At 50.2% G+C, this 17,346-nt stretch overlaps 2 protein-coding genes across 10 annotated transcripts; both read right to left on the bottom strand.

Moving 5' to 3' along the window:
• Positions 1 to 3,685: 3,685 nt before the first annotated feature.
• Positions 3,686 to 10,046, bottom strand: LOC120858211 (cytochrome c oxidase assembly protein COX14). Of its 5 annotated transcripts, none has more exons than XR_005719805.1 (3): positions 7,980 to 8,222; positions 4,190 to 4,345; positions 3,686 to 4,089 (listed from the first exon to the last, which is right to left on the bottom strand). XR_005719805.1 is itself a non-coding variant. In XM_040234135.1 (3 exons), exon 3 carries the CDS (start codon positions 4,079 to 4,081, stop codon positions 3,908 to 3,910), a length of 174 nt encoding a protein of 57 aa, XP_040090069.1. In that variant the 5' UTR covers positions 4,082 to 4,102; positions 4,190 to 4,226; positions 7,980 to 8,057; the 3' UTR covers positions 3,686 to 3,907. The 5 variants fall into 5 exon arrangements, 4 of the variants coding, with proteins under 4 accessions (XP_040090069.1, XP_040090067.1, XP_040090068.1 ...); XM_040234135.1 differs by having other exon boundaries at positions 3,686 to 4,102; positions 4,190 to 4,226; positions 7,980 to 8,057; XM_040234133.1 differs by having other exon boundaries at positions 4,190 to 4,226; positions 7,980 to 8,057.
• Positions 10,047 to 10,145: 99 nt separating this feature from the next.
• Positions 10,146 to 17,244, bottom strand: GPD1 (glycerol-3-phosphate dehydrogenase 1). Of its 5 annotated transcripts, XR_005719801.1 has the most exons (10): positions 15,633 to 17,244; positions 14,952 to 15,129; positions 14,004 to 14,144; positions 13,296 to 13,434; positions 12,954 to 13,066; positions 12,048 to 12,281; positions 11,722 to 11,828; positions 11,187 to 11,317; positions 10,993 to 11,068; positions 10,149 to 10,788 (listed from the first exon to the last, which is right to left on the bottom strand). XR_005719801.1 is itself a non-coding variant. In XM_040234089.1 (8 exons), the coding sequence occupies exons 1-8, from the start codon at positions 15,986 to 15,988 to the stop codon at positions 10,692 to 10,694; spliced, it is 1,365 nt and encodes a 454-aa protein (XP_040090023.1). In that variant the 5' UTR covers positions 15,989 to 17,244; the 3' UTR covers positions 10,146 to 10,691. The 5 variants fall into 5 exon arrangements, 1 of the variants encoding a protein (XP_040090023.1); XR_005719803.1 differs by having other exon boundaries at positions 11,187 to 11,828; XR_005719800.1 differs by having other exon boundaries at positions 10,993 to 11,317.
• Positions 17,245 to 17,346: the final 102 nt, after the last annotated feature.

The following is a 17,346-nucleotide window of genomic DNA, read 5'->3' as shown; positions in this document are numbered from 1 at the left end:
CCCAGGCACTGTAAGAAGTCTAGTATCCTTGGCCTCCACCTACCAAATGCCAGAGATGCTTCCCAATCATTGCGACAATCAAAACACTTTCACCTCCGTCGTGGGTGTGTATGTGTGTGTGTGTTTGGCAGGGGAGTGCCACTTCTGCTGAGAACCCCTGTAGTAAATAATAGGAAGCTATCAAAAGTATTTTTCTCCCCTCAACTTCTTGAGAAACTGGAATAAAAAGAGAAAAGCATGTTACATGCTCTCATATTTCCAATTCCCAGAATTAATACCTCTAACATTTTGTCTTACTTCAAATCTTATTTGTAAAAGAAAAAAATTAATAGACCTGTGATGTGATATAATATATATTTGGTCTTAGTCCCAGGTTCTTCGCACAGAGCCTCTAAGACCTTTGGGAATCTGCAGAGTGATGTGTCTTTATTTGCTAATGGTGGTGAGGCCCTAGATAATTTCAGGATGGAAGCTGGTTGCCAGAGGAAACAGACAAGACAGATTAGAAGGCTCGAACTTTCAGCCCTACTCTTTTGATCTCCTGGGAGGGGAGAGCTGCTAGGAACTGAGTTAATCTTCAGATGACTAATGATTCAACCATGCTTATATAATGGAACCTCCATTAAAACTCTTTAACAGTGGGGTTCAGAGAGCTCCTGGATTGAACACACTGAGGTGCTGATAGGGTGCTGTGCCCTAGGCATCTCTCCCATTTAGCTGTTCCTGAGTGGTATCTTTTATAATAAACTGGTAATTATAGTTTCTCTGAGCTCAGTTATATAAGTCATCATAGCAAACTGTCAAGCCTGAGCAGGAGTCGTGGGAATGGATCTATAGCTGTCAGACAAAAGTGGGTAATCTGGAGACCCACTACTTGTGAATATTAGCTCAAGTTGGGGGTAGTCTTCTGGGATTGAGGCCCTTAATCCGTGGTGTCTGTGTTAACTCCAGGTAACTTAGCGGCAGAATTGAACTAAGGACATAGTGTCTGGTGAGTTGGAACATTGTTTGGTGTGGGAAAAACATATCTGGTGTTCGAAGTTTTGTGAACAGAGGAAACAGTTTCCATCTAAGGCCCCCTTCAGCTTCTACCCTGTTCCACCTTACCTCATCCCCAATATAATGACTACTGTTGTCCTTGCAATCCACTTTCTATACTTTTACAACCACCTGTGTATCCATAACAACAGAGACTGTGGGGTTCCTCATGGGTTTGTGATGTATCTTCTCATATTCAATTTCTCATATATAGATATAGATATTGATCTGTGTCTATTTTTCTATGCCATTGGTCTGTTTCTCTGCTCTTGTACTAATACAACACTTAATTACTATTAGCTTTCTATAGTGTCTTGGAGTCTGGTAGCCCCAACCCATCTTCTTTCTTTTCAAAATTGTCTCAGCTATCTGCTTTTAAAGATTTTTTTTTTAAGAGAAAAAATGGTGTCTTCTATAGATATTTGGCCCAGCGTGGGAGGGTGAAGGGTCAGAGAAACCTTTTTGGAAAAAGGATACAGTAAGATGGAGAGGAGGTTCCATTTAAAGAGAAAGCACGAACAAGCATGGAGACAAGAAACAATGTGCAACCACACAAAGGGTTTGATGCTACGAGAACACAAAGGGTTTGATGCTACGAGAACACAAAGGGTGAGGTAGGAACATAAAGGTGGGTCAAATCTGAAGGACCTGAGGATGCACCATACTAAGGAGTTTGGATTTGACCATATAGGTGAGGGCTTCTTTAACTCACTTGGCTGCGCTGGGTCTCAGTTGTGGCATGCAAGATCTTCAATCTCTGTTGCAGTTATGTGGGATCTTTAGTCGTAGCATAAGGGAATCTAGTTCCCTGACCATGGATCGAACCTGGGCCCCCTGCATTGGGAGCGTGGAGTCTTAGCCACTGGACTACCAGGGAAGTCCCTGGGTCAGCGATTCTTAACCTGATGTCTATGGCTGAGCTTCAAAGGGAATCTGAAGCAGGAGAATGCCATGGTCTCCTTTTGTTGCCAATATAGATCTAATTATCAGATAACAATGCAGCAAATCTGATGAGGTCAAGATTGGAACTGTGAACTAAAAGTCTTCTGCAAAAGTGTAAGCAAGAAATGACAAGGGTAGAACTGACCAAATGGATGTTTAAATGGTAAAAATTAGTAAGACAATTACTTGGTTGGCAGTAGGATACAGGGAATAATGTAATAAGACCCCTATATTCCTGACGTAGATGATAGTGAAAGTAAAGGGGAAAAAACACGAATAGATCCTGGAGATACGAAGAAGTGCTTAGTTTTGGACATGTCACGTAAAAGAGGACTATAGATTCGAGTGGATATAGCAAGCAACTGGTTGTATCTGAAGCTCAAAAGGTCAGCCTGGAAGATGCAGGTGTGGAGGTCAGCAGCAGGTGTGAATAGCTGACACTTACTGTTTGTCATGTACCAGAGTATTAAACTTAATATGAATTCTCTCATTCAAACCAGTCTTTTAAATTAGGAACTACCACTTAAGCAAGCATATCTACTAAGGAGGAAGAGGGTGAATTAGATAACTAAGGGAACAAGGTCTGGGGCTAAGGGTGAGGCTGGAGGCAGGGGCGCTATTAAGAGGATTGGCTCTGGCCACAGGCTGGACAGGGACGCTGATTCGGCCAAAAAGGAGCAGATGGGAAGAAAAGAGAAGGAATCCACAGAGTTAAAGTCTTCAAGTTTTAAAACAGTGAAAATAAGAATATAAGAAAGCTCAGAAAGGACTAGTTTTATTGCAAGTGGCATTGGGGAGCTGAGAACCATGATCCTACTATACAGGCAAGTGAGAAGGCAGTGAAGTCCTTCATTAGCATGTCCAGAAAGGATGAGAGGAAAAGGGTTGAGGATAGGAAAGTTGAGTTTTAAAATCCTGGAACAGGGCTTTCAGGTGATAGGTTTAGGAATAGAGAGACAAAGGTCAGAGCAGTGTGTACATGAGAGCAGAGGACAGGTGTCCACAGGGGTTATTTGGGCAATTACCGAGAATGACATGAACAAGCAAGTCTCAAAGCTCAAAATGAAATGCCAAGTCTCTCTTCATAGTTGGGTTTTACCTCAAATGCTGTTTTCATACCCTCTTTGCAAGAAGATAACTTGAACCTGATGCTTATACCCACTGTCCCTAAGGAGATAGACCGCAATACTATAGGCTGCCCAAAAGTCCTTCACATTTTAAGAACTATCCCTCTTCTACTTTATGCAATTTTGATACAGCCACTAAACAGGAGCCTCTGCCTCCTTTGACATGTGTGGCCATGCTGACCACAGAACCCCATTACTTGGACATAATAACTGGTCCAGAAATGGCCCCTGACCAAAAAAGAGCTTTGGTCTTTACAGAGTCTTCTCAGGGGATTTATACAGGTGCTGGGGCAATCTTTTCATTGAGATCATGAGAGTTGAGATTACTACCCCTAGAACTACTTAACAGGCAGAGCAATGGCAATCCACTCCAGCACTCTTGCCTGGAAAATCCCACGGATGGAGGAGCCTGATAGGCTACAGTCCATGGGGTCGCAAAGAGTCGGACACAACTGAGACTTCACCATCACTTTCACTTTCAAGATATGGAACTCTTCAATCTGTGACTAGAAAATGGGTAGTCAAGGCTCCACCTGTGGTCCACACCCTATTCAAGTAAACAAAAGCACCAAGACACAGATATGGCAAAGTATTTAATGGCTATAGGTGTGCCTCACCCTCCCATTCCTGCTTTGATTCGAAACCCTCTCCAAACTGGCTGTACCAGAGAAAACATGGGCATTTTCCAGAGTTCGAAAGCCAGTAAGGCCTTGGTCCTCTTGACTCAGAAATGATTGCAGGTGCAGTCTTTCCACAGCATGCCTCAGGCCTCTCTGCTCAAGGAAAAAAGCCCCACAATTCTATAGGGCTCCTGAGGTCTTCTGTTCTTCTGCAGCCTGGCGCTGGGAGCTGCGCCGCTGGAAATAGTGGTAGGCTCGGACACTGCAGAGGTAGCCCCCATACACAGTGAGGAGCATCATGGAGGTGGAGAACGTCTTGTAGCCAATGTCAGCTAGTTGCTTGGCAGTTGGCATGTTGTCCCCTATAAAGACAGACTGGATTTAGACCCAAGGATAAGGCCTCATCTGCCAAGCCCCCTCCCCTGCTTATCTGGTACTCTATTCTGAATAGCTGCTACTCACATGCAGAGTTTGGTAGCTCAGCTGGTAAAGAATCCACCTGCAATGCAAGAGACCCCGGTTCAATTCCTGGGTTGGGAAGATCCCCTGGAGAAGGGATAGGCTACTCACTCCAGTATTCTCAGGCTTCCCTGGTGGCTCAGCTGGTAAAGAATCTGCCTGCAATGCGGGAGACCTGGGTTCAATCCCTGGGTTGGGAAGATCGCGTGGAGGAGGGCATGACAATCCAGTATCCCTGCCTAGAGAAGCCCCGTGGACAGAAAAGCCTGACAGGTTAGTCCATGGGGTCACAAAGAATAGGACATGACTGAGCAACTAAGCACAGCACATGCGGGAAGATAATTAAGATTCAAAAGGGCAAGTAAAGTCTGCATACAAGGTACAGAAACACAGCTCAAACCAGGTGCATATGAATGACATCACAGCTAACACCTGACCCTCCATGTTTATGGAATGAAGTGATTGGTATAGACCACCTAGAAATGTTCTTAATTGGTGCATTACTTTAGGCACACATCAGTTTTTCTGGCCAGTAAGGAATTAATGGAAATAGCCAGAGATTAAATATTAGCAGTATATTATTCTGTCAAGGAGGATCAAATAGGAACTTTCTGGGCAATATCCAATTTGTTTTCCCATAAAATCATCTTATTTATGGCTCAGGTTCCCAGGTTGGTCTTCAAGCATCTGTTTAAGCCACAGTATCCTTGAAATAGTGCCAATAGTATGTTTATATTGTTTCAATTAGACATAACCTACAGCATTAATTCTAAGTTTCAAACATAAAACCAAGAACCTATCCCAAGGGCTAAAAAGAAACTTACTGAGGCCCCAGCAAATTTTTAACTCACATTTGCTTGAGATAAATTACTTCTAATTTAAGTGTTCCCTGGGTATTCTGAGCTAGGAAACAAGAGAAAGTTTAGAATGAGAATCTCTCATCTGGAACAAAATGTTCCTCAATCTGGGACTCTGAGGAGAGAATTAAAAATCTAACTGCAGTTAGTAAGAATAGGTTTCTTTAAAGAATTTGAAAGGAGAGAAGTGCAGAATTAGCTGGTTGAGGGGATCTTGAGTAGGGTAAGATGTCTAATGACTGCCTTTGAGCCAGTTCTTGAGGGTGGATCCCAATGCTGAGCTGAGGCACAGCTTCCTTGAATCATAATTCCAAGTGGCTACTGAAAGTAACATTAAATAATGTCAGAGGAAGAAAACCAAATGGCACAGGGGCAAGATAAGAAAGAGCTGTTTTCAAGTTATTTGAAGTTTGAAAGGCCTCTAAGCTATGAGATAGAAACACACACACACATACAGCAGGACACTAAGGTAATAAGTGAAAGTGTGAAACTGAAGTCGCTCAGTCGTGCTGACTCTTTGCAACCTGTGGACTGTAGCCCACCAAGCTCCTCCATCCATGGGATTCTCCAGGCAAGAATACTGGAGTGGGGTGCCATTTCCTTCTCCAAGAATACCAGAGTGGACTGCCATTCCCTTCTCCAGAGGAACTTCCTGACCCAGGGATCGAACCCTGGTCTAGTGCATCACAGGCAGATTCTTTACCATTTGAGCTACAGGCAAGTCCTACTAAGGTAATAAGCTCCTAGCAAAGAGACTCGGCAGCCTTCAAACTTCGCCTAACTTATTCTTTCTCATCCTACCCCCCATTAGCCTAGCCAGACGCTAACCACTTATAGGACCACCTCTTCTCAGAGCTGGAGGAAGAAGGCTGGAAACAGGATGGTAGATCTTGCCTAGAAGAGTGATAGAAGATCTATTGATGAAAATTTTCTAGAATCTCTTCTGTCTAATCCAACCTGAGATTTCTATTTTCAAATTAACAAAAACTCTTTTCAGACCCTGAGCTAAAGCAGGGCAGCAGAAAAGGAGAACACAGATGAAGAAATTATTCTGGAAGTAGAACAAGGCTTATTAACTGGATGGGCTAGGGCAAAGTTGATGTATCTACAAGTTAACAACTGAGGAAACTTTATGGAGTGGGATACTGTTAATAGAAAAGAGAAGAAACAGGTGTGTCTATATGTGTGTATGGGGATGTTGGTGGTGGCAGGAAGCGTCAGCCAAGATCATGAATTGGACATGTTCAAGTTAAGATGCTTAATGCAAAATTCATGTGATGATGTCTGTTAGGCACATGGATATGCAAATATGGAACAAATCCTGGGAAAGAGGCTAGGCTACAGATACATACGGAAATAACAAGTGATACCAAATTAGAGGATAAAACCAAAGAGAGTGAAGTCAAGGGAACACCAGTTTGAAGAAAGAAAACAATTAGGGAAGGAAAACAGGTAGGAAATTCCAGAAACATGTGGAAAGCTCTTTCATTTAACCATGACAATGGTTGAAAATCACTGCTATCAAGTTACTGCCACTAACAGAGGTATGCTTTATCTTTCGGGTGTACTGGGCCAGAATGAAAAAGGCCCATGAACCCCAACATGTCTATGCATTTTTCTAGGATAGAGAGAAACATGATTAGAAGGATCATAACCCCCTTTCACCCCAAAGATAAGAACCGATACTGTGATTTGCTGGTTAAGGGAATGGCAATGAGAGAGTAGCGGCTTTTGAAGGTAACACAAGGTCAAGTAAATTCTAGTTTTGTTTTGCTTACTGATAAGGAGACCTGAATGTTTTCAGAGAAGAAGCTGAATTCAGCCACTCAGTCAGATCCTACTCTTTGCGACCCCACAGACTGCAGCACACCAGCCTTCCCTGTCCATCACCAACTCCCAGAGAAGAAAAGAAGAAACTGGTGGCTAAACTGAGTGAGGTGGGTGGGATGGAATAAGATTTAGGATGGCCCAGAAAAAGAGGACATTAGAAGTCCAAGTAGAAGGATTAATCTTGAAAATGAAAAATTTTGAGGTTAGCAGGAGAACCTTCTCATCTATGGGGCATCAGGTTTCTCAGTAAAGCTCAAGGGTCTGTTACAGGGTTAGACTGGTTTCAGAGTAACAACAACAACAAAAAAAAACCACCACCAAGAACCATAATGAAAAATGACACAGGGGTGTAATCTATAAAAACGTTTTCAGACTGTGGCTCTATTTTTCTTTTTCTGCCCCCTGAACACGGGAGAACCTCAAAGCTCTGATCTCTCTCCTCTGGAAAACTCATTTCCTCAAATGGGTCCATCCACCTCAGCTTAGATTTACTCACTTATCTACCTTTCACTCGGGTTATGTATGAAGACTGCAGAGAAGGTGACTTCTGTCCCAAAGGAGTTTATGGTTTGATGGGGATAAGCTGTGCATCCCAAATTCTGTTAGCTAAAGTAGAAGACAGCGGTGACCGGAAGAAAAGAGGCATTTTGAGACTTCAGAGACAAAGCGAGGGCTCAAGAAAAGTTAGCAGAAAGGTGGAGAAGGGCGGGCAGCAGTCGTTAGAAGGATTGGGAGGATTTACGTCAGTGAAGAGGAAGGGAGACATATCCCAGGAATTGAAAGCAGCAAACGAGTGGAGCCAGTTAATCGATAAACAGGAACGGGTGCCTGGGAAAAGCTGCATTTCAGGGCACAGTGGACTACAAGATAAGAAAGGGCCAGAGTTACTAGAGTCAGAGCGTGGAGGACAAAACGCGCGGTGGAGTCAAGGCCTGACAGAAACCTACGGCCGCGAGGAGGATGCTGGGCTGGAGCAGCGCACGATACGCGGTAGACCTCAAGGACACCGAAGACTGGGCATGCGAGGATGCGGTAAGAAAGGCCGGCCCCAGCGGGCGCGCCGCAGCACACCGGCGGCCCGGGCTCCGGCCTGACTCAGGGCGTACCTGGATGCTGCCGCGGCCTCCTGTCCGACCGAGGCCTCCAGCCTGCGCGACCTCCGAGCGTAGCCGGAAGCGGCACCCAGGACCAGACGAGTAAGGGTAGTGGCCCAGGAACAACACTGAATGCTGAGGCGCTATTGGTGCCGAACACCATCCTTTCTCCCGCCCTCTGGCCCCGCTTACCCTCTAGAATTTGGCTCCTGACGAGGGTAGAGCCCTGCGCGTCGGACGCATCATAACCCCGCCCACAAGGGCGGGAGCCCGCGCCGGTCGCAGCTCTGATTGGTTGCCGCCTTTGAACTTCCGACTTCCGGGTCAGGCACCCTTGGTATGCATCCTCAGAAGAGTCTTCCTCTCGGAGAGGCCCGTTGATTTCTGGGGGTTGTAGTTGCGACCCAAGTTCTGGAACCAGAACTTTAGGATACTCAGTCACCAGAGAAAAGGCGATCTTTCTCTCCGAGAAAACCAGCCAATCCTCAGCCTGTGGCACAGTGACGTCTCCGGTAGCTAGGTAGGTTCTCTAGGAGTCAGCCCTCTGAAGGGGACTGTGCGCCCCCTACAGACTGGAGCTCCTCTCTTCCCCGCCACCGGCCCTAAGCCCAGCTCAGGTAGGAATCCGACCCACACCGCGAGGCCTGGGCCGCCCAGGACTGCGGCAGGTGTGGCCATGGGCACGGAGTGAACGCAAGGGTCGCATTTCCGTAATGTTTCTGTCCCATATGTGACTCCCCCGCTTGCAGGCGGCATGATATAGCCCCAGAGAAGCGCCCGGAAAGGATTGATGGGGAGGATGCCACTTGGGGAAAGCGGGACAACGTGGGCACCCTAGCAAGGGGCAGGGAGTGGCCGGGACAATCGAGGAAAGATTTCTTCCTTCCTTTTTCCTGTGGCATGAGTGAAAACATACGCATGTAGTGATGACCACTGCACATGCACCGCCACGTGCAGTTAAGCGTCCTTCCCCAACTTGTTTCTGGAAAAAACAAATCGGTTTTTGGATAGGCAAAAATTTTTTTTGGATAGGCAAGTAGGCCTGATTCAGAAGCCTCAGATTCAGTTAATGGTGGAGTGAACAAAAATAAGCAAAGGTTTCTGACTCTCCAAGAGTGTCACAGCTGCAGCCTAGGGAAGGAGCTGTCATTTTGCTCTGACTTTGACCTCCTGGAGAGGCAGTTTCTGGATCCAGTCAGCACCCGACCTGGGCCCAGCCTCAGTGCCTGACCCAGGAAGCTCTGCCCTTCACTGGTGAGGGTGACTCCTCTTCTCAAGCACCTGCCTGGTTTGTCCAGGAGTAAGGGAAGATTAACTTAATGCTGGCCAGAGCCACAGTGTGCCAGGCACTGCCACACAGGAAGTTGAGACCCTCTGCTGTACGTGACAGGAGCCCTCGGGCTCTATTTATAGCCAGGAGCTCAAGCTGCTGACCTGTGACATTCCCCTGCTGCCCTTCCAGCCTGGAGCAAGGCCACTGCAAAGCACAGACCTCTCCCTCCTCCTCTCACCCCAGGGGGTAGTGTGGTTTGACTGTTTTTCCACCTCCATGAGTTTCCCAGCTCCTGAGGTGCTAGAGAAGTCAATACTGCATGAGAAGGCCTTCAGGTGACAAAGGAGAGCTGACCTTGGAGTGTCAGGACCACCAAGATGGGGAACTGCTCGTCCTCCCTTACCCACTCTCTGGCCCTTTGGCCTCCAGGTACAGGTGCTGGGTAGCTGCCCTGGCTGCTCTAGGGGTAGCTGAGAATTGGGTATAGGGTTTAGGAGGAGGTAAGGATCCAAGATGTCTTGGGGAGACAGCAGCAGGAGGGACCCAGCTGACACCTCCCCCAACTAGAGCTCCCAAGAAGGGAGGCAGAGCAGTTTCAAAGGTCACAGGGAGCAGGGTGATCTGAGTTTGCTATGAAAAGGTGTAGCTCTGTCAGCAGATTAAGTTCCTCCTCCCCAAAGAGGGTACTGGTGGGGAGGGTGAGAGAGGCTTGGAAAGGTCACGCATGGTAGGGAGGAGCTGGCAAAGAACTAGGGACTGGGAAGTCCCGAGAGAGAATGACAAGCCCCAGGGCCAGAGATGCCAGCGTGGCAGCAACTCTGGTGCCAGGGCAGCCTGGGGGAGGGGGAAAGGGGAGATGACCAGAGCTTTCTGAGGACGCAGATGTTGCTAGGAGAAGCTAGAAGGCGGTTGTTTGAGATCTTTGTATTTTATGAACAAACACTGAGAGATCCATTGATGCCCTGTGGGGCCTGGCAGAGGTCAGAGCAAAGGGGTCCCTGGGGCCATGTCAGCTCAAAAGCCCAGACCCCTCCCTGCAGCCCTTGCCTCATCCCTCTTGTAGCTGAGGCATGGGGACAAGAATTCTGGTCTATGTGAGGCAGCACGAAGCAGCCCTTGCCTTGCCTCCCTTTCCCTCCCCTCCTCCCCCGACAGGCCCAAAGCAGGCCACTCTGGGGCTGATTCTGCCCCTCTCACAGGACAGGGAGAAAGCTCCCCATTTGGAGAGGAACTAGGCAACTCCATTTCTGGTGAGATGTGATGGCCGAGAGGTTGTGGGCTGCTTCAGGATCTCCAGGCAGGAACCCGGGCCCTCAGCCTCCTGTCACTCAGTGAAAAGCTGAGAAGACGCTGCTCTGTGGGGAGTCCCGGAGCTCCTGGTGGCCAGGCACCCCAAGCTTCTGCCTGTCTCCATTGATAAAGAGGCTGCCTGGCCTGGGCCTCAGGCCTGCTCACACATGTTCTGGATGATTCTGCAGGCAGTGGATGAATTCCCCCACTGGCAGGTTCTCGTAGCATACCTTGTACACAGCTGTGAACAGAGGGAACCTAGAATGGGGAAGGACAGAGCCAGCTTGGCCTCCAGACAAGCCCCCAATCCTCCACCCCTAACCCTCTACTCCCTGCTCTCCCGCCTTCAAACTCAAGCAGACCCTGGCTCTCAATTTGCAACTGCTGAGAAGTTGAATTTCCTAGCCCTGGGTTTTAGGATCAGGTTCTTATTGCCCTTCTCCCTATCATATTAGAACTTGCCTGCATGATTTCCTGGCATCAACTTCTGTTCCAACTTGGCAAGCCACTTAACCTCTCTGAGCCTCACTATCATCAGCTGTAAAAGGGAGTCAGTATAACAAAGTAGTGAAGAAGTGATTATGAGTTATGTGAAGGTGCTCAGTAAATGCCAGTTTCCTTCTTCCCAGGCTGCTCCTTTTATCAGGAGGCTTTACCTGACCAGTCATGAGCTGATCTTCTGAGCTTGTTTCGAACTCTCTTGCTCTATGATTCTTTCTCAAATCAACAGTGCTCTGCTCTGATCAGTTCATCACCCCCACTGTCTCTGTGCTCCCTGAAAAGAAGACTGTCCTTTTCCTCACACCTCACCACCCAGGACAGTATTCGCGGACAGAAGGGATGGCCTCAAATAAGTGGCTTAGACTGAGGATGATAGAGAGGCAGGACAGTCACAGAAGCTTATTCCTGTCCACCCACATAGCAGAGGACAGCGGGAGGCCATGTAAAGGGTCCTAGCAATGTGGTATAAAGAGCACTAGACTGGAAAGAATTCAAAGACAATGCACTAGCTGGGGACAGTGGGCCCACTAGGCCCTCTCCAGGCTCTTGGCTCTGTGTGTAAACATAAGACAACCTTTCCCTCTCTGCCCGCTTCACAGTGGGCAGTGAGGAGGGTTCAGGAAGATGATGAATGGGGAGAGCACTTCTGGACATGGTTCCCTCATGAGTGGGGCTGGGCCCGACACTTACTTGTCCACCATGCCTTTGTGCTGGAGGATACTGTGCAGCTCCCGGGCTGTCGGGGGCCCCTGCAGCTTCTGTCCATTCAGCATCTCTTTCTCCAGCTGCTCAATGGACTGTGAAGAAAATAGGACAGGCAGATGGAAATGGAGTTGTCAGTGTGAGATGGAGAGACTGGGGCTCTGGCAGGAGGAGGGTCTTAAGAGGAAAGAAATGGGAATGTTCACACAATCTTAATGTTTGTGCTCAAGAGATGACACAAGCCAGGTTCCTCTGCCTTAACACCTACAGGGCCCACCCTCCACCCTCTCTGCTCCATTCTCCCCAGGGCCCACCTTTCCTGTGCGGGCGAAGGCCTCGGCCACCTTCCGGTTCCGCCCTCCGTAACAGGTAGTGATGAGGTCAGCAACACCGCAGCTCTCCAAGAAGGTGGCAGAGGACACGGAGCCGCTGCAGAAGAGCTTGGCAAAAGCGATCATCTCCATGAGTCCCAGTCGGATCACAGCCGCCTTGGTGTTGTCGCCAAAGCCCAGGCCGTCACAGAAGCCAGCCCCCACGGCCACTATATTCTTTGAAGAGTGGAGTCATGGGTGAGAAAGGATCCCTCCCGCAAGCCCCATTTGGGACCCTCAGCACCTGCCTCGTGCTTCTTCCATCAGCCATGATGTGCCCACTTCCTTCATAATGAAGGAAGGTGGGTGCACTCCTCAACTCCTTCCACTCTTGGTTTCGCCCCTTGCTGCACTCCCTTCTTTTAGCCTGGACTTGTGCTTCCTGGCTCCCCAGCCCTGCCCTATACTCCATCCTTGAGGACTTTCCCTGAAAACCAGTCTACCCGGTCCACCCATCCACGGCTGTTTTATGTCCCTGATAGCCATCCATAGCTCTGTCTGGGAGCCAGTTCTGGTCATCAGTCTGTCTGGGTGTCCTGGACATCTCATCTCCCGTTACCCCGGGTGCTCCGCCAGGGCATCTCCTCTTCCCCACCAGACCAGCCCTAAGCCAGGGATAGGGTGTCCCACAAGGGGCTACAGAGGAAAGGAAGAAGGGAGCCCAGTGTCTGAAGGTAAGCGATTGCAGGCCTGAGTGATCCTGGCTTTGCTTCTGCAGTGCTTCCCATGTGTCCTACTCAGTGAGGATGGGGAGTGAGCACCTGGAGTCCCAGCAACGTTGTGCAGCTAAGCTAGGCCTTCTTTCAGGACCTTCTTCTCACCTCATAGCTGCCTCTGTGCCCCTCTCACCTTTAAGGCCCCACAGATCTCTACTGTGTCCACCTCCTGCACCACCGTGATGCGGAAATTGGGTGTCTGCATCAACTCTTTCAGAAGCTGTCCGTGAGCCATGTTCTTGCTACCTAAATTGGGGAGGGGGTAAGGTTTTAAGGGGCTCTTGACTCTTCTTCCCACACCTGCCTGAAGCAGGACCTACAACTCTTTCCATAGGGGCGTCCAACCCCCCTCATCTCTAATGCTTCTTCCTTCGCCTGCCTTGTGGGGAGAAGATGGCTAGGTGGGTGGGAAATAAAGCATGGGGAGGGGATATAACTAGAGTTGCACTACGTATGTAGGTGGATGGGGTCTCACCAATGGTTGTCTCACAGAACTTCTCATCAGCCACCTCGTTGGCAATGTTGGCCCCCATCAGCACGCTCATGGGGATGCCAAGGCGCTCCCCAATCACTTCAGAGATGAGCTTCAGCCCCTTGGGGCCCTCGTCTACCCCCTGGGCACAGGATGGAGCTCAGGACAGGTGCCTTTTACCCCAACTGAGGGCTTCCCACCCAGAAATCCTGCCCCTTCCAAATTCACTGTTCGTCAGTGTCCCTCCCCAAAGGTCCTCCCCTAGTCCAGCACAGCCAGAGCTTGCTGTGAGGAGAGCAGACAGCGTTTTCATATGAAAATGAAAGCATCCAAAAATTCTCCCACAACCTACTTCTCCAAGGTAATATATCCCCTCCACACCTCTGAACACCCCACCCCTGAGTACTCCAAACCAGCTTCCATCCCTTCTCAGCTCCTCAAACCAGCCTGCTTCTCATATCCCCTAGGCATCCCTCATACATCTAAATTCCCTAAGACATCTGCCTCCAAACTGACACCTTATCTACTCCCCAACCAACTTCCTCTTCCCAGCGGCCCTTGGCATCTGCTTCTCCAGCCCCCCCAAAGCTAACTTCTCTCTTCAGAAAATTCCTGGCCTACTTGTGCAGTTTTCTGTGGGTCTCACTTCACCAAGCCAGAGCCCCACAGCAGGTGGCTGTACCCCCTTCCACAGGAAGGTGTCTCTGGCACCTTAATAAGAGACACGCCGATGGCGTCAGCCTTCAGGTGGCCCTTGAGCTGATCACAGATCTTGCCGATGAACTGATGGGGCACCACAAAGACCAGGATGTCGGCATCCGCTGCAGCCTGGACCACATCAGGGACAGCCACCTGTGGGGGCGACCAGTGCTCATGGGCCTGACAGACCTCTTCTAGCCCCTGTGGAGCCCCATTCGGGAGATCTAGGAGCCAGAGTGAGGCTGGTGGGGAAGAAGGAAGGGTAGTTTTGGGGTTGAATCTGAAAGGGCTGAACCTGGAGGAGTAAGACACTCTGTTCTCCCCCCTCACCATTATTTCTTCTACGCTTCGGCTGTCCTGGACTCTTGAGAACTCTTGGAAACCTCCTCCCAGCCCTCTCCTAGCCCTTGGCTGTGGGACAGTGAGATTTGGGCTTGGCAGGAGGAAAAGGACAAGTAAGATTTCATCACCCTGCTCCTTAGGGCCCCCAGCTGGGAATGGAGAGCCCCAGTCTTCCTGCTCTCTTCCCTGCTCGCCCTTTCTAGGTGGGGAGTAAGCCACATGGATTTGACCAAAGACCTTAAGTCCAAGGAGCAGTCTCCATGTCTGCTAATCACCCAGTGAATGAGTAACAGGATTAGAGCCCGAGGCAGGCACTACCCGAACCCCAAGTCTGGGAACCAGAGAACCTGCCTTTGGTTGTCATGGAGACCAACTTCCTCATCTTCTCCCTCTCCCTTTCCTCCTGGGAGCCCATGGGGCAAGGTGGAGATGCAGGGGTATGCACTCGGGTTGTCCTCAGTCCCAGAGTGCTCTGGGAGCTGTGCACGAGGGTACCCTGTGCCTGGAGGAGCCCTCCTGAGATGCTTCTCAAGACCAGTGGCACATGAAATGGCCCCCTCCCAGCAGGAAGCACCCCCTCCGCTTCCCTCTCCCTTTCTACGGGGTGTTGGGGCTCACCACATTGGGGGGCAGCTTGTGCCCTGGCAGGTATTTGACATTCTCGTGCTGTGTGTTGATGATCTCTGTCAGCTTTCTGCCCCCGATGTCTTCCTCAAACACCCACATGGTCACCCGTGGGTCAAAGTGTGCCAGCTGGGCTGCATTGCCACCCACAATCTTGGCGATGGCTGAGCCCCTGGCGGGAGCGAAGAGCACAAAAAGTGGAGTAATGAGGCAGGAACAGTGGCAGGGGAGGGGACTGTGCTCTACCTCGGGATATCACAGTATCCACTGGATTATTTACTTGCCACCTCGCTTGTCACCCCCTCCCCTATGACAGTGTGTCTCTAATGAGCAGGCAGTAGAAAGGAGACTCAGCCTCCCTGCTACTGCTGCTTCAGACACTGCTGCTTCAGAAGGGGGCCAGCTTTCTGATCTCCCAACACTGGCCCCCCCACCGCCGCCCACGCAGCTTTTCAGGCAGGGAGCCCTCTGGAGGCTCCCTTCCTGTGGGGAACAGGTGCCACTGCCGAGAGGCAAGGGCCAGGAGGGGTCGGGGCGCCCTCTGTCCTGGTGGGGTAGGCAAGAGACAGCAGCGGGAGCCAGAGCACTTCCTGCTCGCCAAGCCTCCCTCCCTGACTTCCGAAGACTCGAGGGAGCCCCCTGCCCCCCAACACACTCCTTGACAGAGCTGCTTACCAGTTGCCAGAGCCTACAATGCAGATTTTCTTGCCGGTCATGGTGCTGCTCTCTGCCTGAGCCGCCAGCTGGGTGCCACTCTCCCCGGCTCCCCTGCCGGCTGGGAGCATATAACTCCAACACACGTGGGTGCAGCCAAGCCCCGCCCTCCAGGGGAGGGAAGGCGGGCACCCAGGGAGACAGTCTGGCAGGGCCAGGGAAAGGGGGGAAAAGGGGAGAGACAGGTGGGGAACAGGAATGGGGCACAGACCGGGCCCGCTTTTCCTCTTAGGTTTGCCAGCTGACGGTGCTGGCAGGCTTCTTCCCTTGGCTCCAGCCCAGGTCCTCAACCCCCTCCCTCCCTGCAATGGGCTCATCTTGAGGTCTGCCAAGAGCAAGCCCAGATAAGGAACAAGTGAGCAGTCCCCTGTACTCCCTTCTGTCCCCTAGCCCTGGAATAAGCTGTATTCAGTCCTAGCAGCAGACACAGGCATGCTTGCTTTTCCAAGGTAGGAATTGCCCCCACATGATCTCCCAGGACCCCGAAACTGCTCTGCAGGTTTATCCTCTGGCAGTGATGGGTCACGTGTCACTGGTCCCACTCTAGCTCCACTGCAGCACTGTGTTTGAGAGAGGTGGAGGGTATGAGTCCTTTTATGTAAGGTAAGACCACATAGAAGGTGAGAGGAGGGCCTGTTTTGGGGGCAGCCAAAGGATAAGAAGACCCCACTAGCCTGAGAAACAGAACCCACCAGTGGGCCTCTCCTCACCTGAATGCCTTCCAGAAAGGAGGGCAGGAAGGGTTAAAGTTGGACGCAAAGTGGTCCATAAGTCTTTTGCAGACTCTGGGCTTGAGGAGGACAGAAGAAGGAAGGCAGCCCAAGTGTTTACTGTCCTTGAGAGGCACTGAGCTTCCTTCACTTCTCCCTTGGGTTTCCCAGCTACTACCATGCCAGGGGCTCCTTCACATTAGTGGCTATTTTGCAAAAGCCAGAAAGGGGAGGGAGGCAGGACCTGGGGCAGCTGTGAGCCTTGTAGAGCCTTGTGGTCTCAGATGCTGTAACTGAGACTAAGTGGGGTGTGTGCTTTTGGAAGGAGGGAGAGTGCAAGGGACACACTGAGTAGCTCAAGGCTCTACGTTGCCCACAGCAATGTTTAAGCAGCGAGCTTCGGTTTCTAGGCTGATGTGGAGAGCAGGGCAGAGGCCCCTAACACTCCAGCTGCCTGTGCACCTTGGCCTGGAAGGCAGACACCACTGTGTGCTCACGTGCTGACCTCCTGGCTTGGCCAACTGCTGAGTGGGTGTTTCCGTCCCACTGGGCTGTTGCTGGCTGCAAACTGTGCTAAGGACTGGGCCAGAGGGGAGTCTGTGTGCAACCACTGAATCAGGGTCAGTGGCCCTGAGACCAAGACTGGGGAGAAATGGTTTCTAAGTTCTAGGGACTGCCCTGGAAAAGCCCACCATACTCTGCTCCCACAGCCAGGGAGTTCCCTTACAGGGACATAAATGAAATCAGCAGCTGATTTCTCTTAGGAACAAAATTAAGCCTACTACAGAGCCAGCTTCCCGCAGATTACTGTTATTACACTGGCATTGAGAAAAAGGCACCAGTGCCAGGCTGCCAGCTGGGAGCTCCGATTATGGGTGATGAAGAGAAAGAATGCTTCTGTCCCTGGCACATAGGATGAGAACCCCAAAGAATGGATGTTTATGCATAAAATAACCTCGTGTTTT

The sequence above is a fragment of the Oryx dammah genome, unplaced genomic scaffold (genome assembly GCF_014754425.2).
Source record: "Oryx dammah isolate SB20612 unplaced genomic scaffold, SCBI_Odam_1.1 HiC_scaffold_29, whole genome shotgun sequence".
Classification (NCBI taxonomy): domain Eukaryota; kingdom Metazoa; phylum Chordata; class Mammalia; order Artiodactyla; family Bovidae; genus Oryx; species Oryx dammah.
The sequence above is the reverse complement of the archived record's forward strand: the minus strand, read 5'-3'. Positions and strand labels throughout refer to the sequence as shown.

Coding starts and splice junctions, on each gene's coding strand:
- LOC120858211 (XM_040234132.1), bottom strand. CDS start 8,130: ATGGTGTTCGGCACCAATAGCGCCTCAGCATTCAGTGTTGTTCCTGGG. Junction 4,090..7,979: donor GAGGCCGCGGCAGCATCCAG/GTACGCCCTGAG, acceptor CTGTCTTTATAG/GGGACAACATGCCAACTGCC.
- GPD1 (XM_040234089.1), bottom strand. CDS start 15,988: ATGAGCCCATTGCAGGGAGGGAGGGGGTTGAGGACCTGGGCTGGAGCC. Junction 14,145..14,951: donor ACAAGCTGCCCCCCAATGTG/GTGAGCCCCAAC, acceptor TCGCCCCCACAG/GTGGCTGTCCCTGATGTGGT. Junction 13,067..13,295: donor GTTCTGTGAGACAACCATTG/GTGAGACCCCAT, acceptor TCCCCAATTTAG/GTAGCAAGAACATGGCTCAC.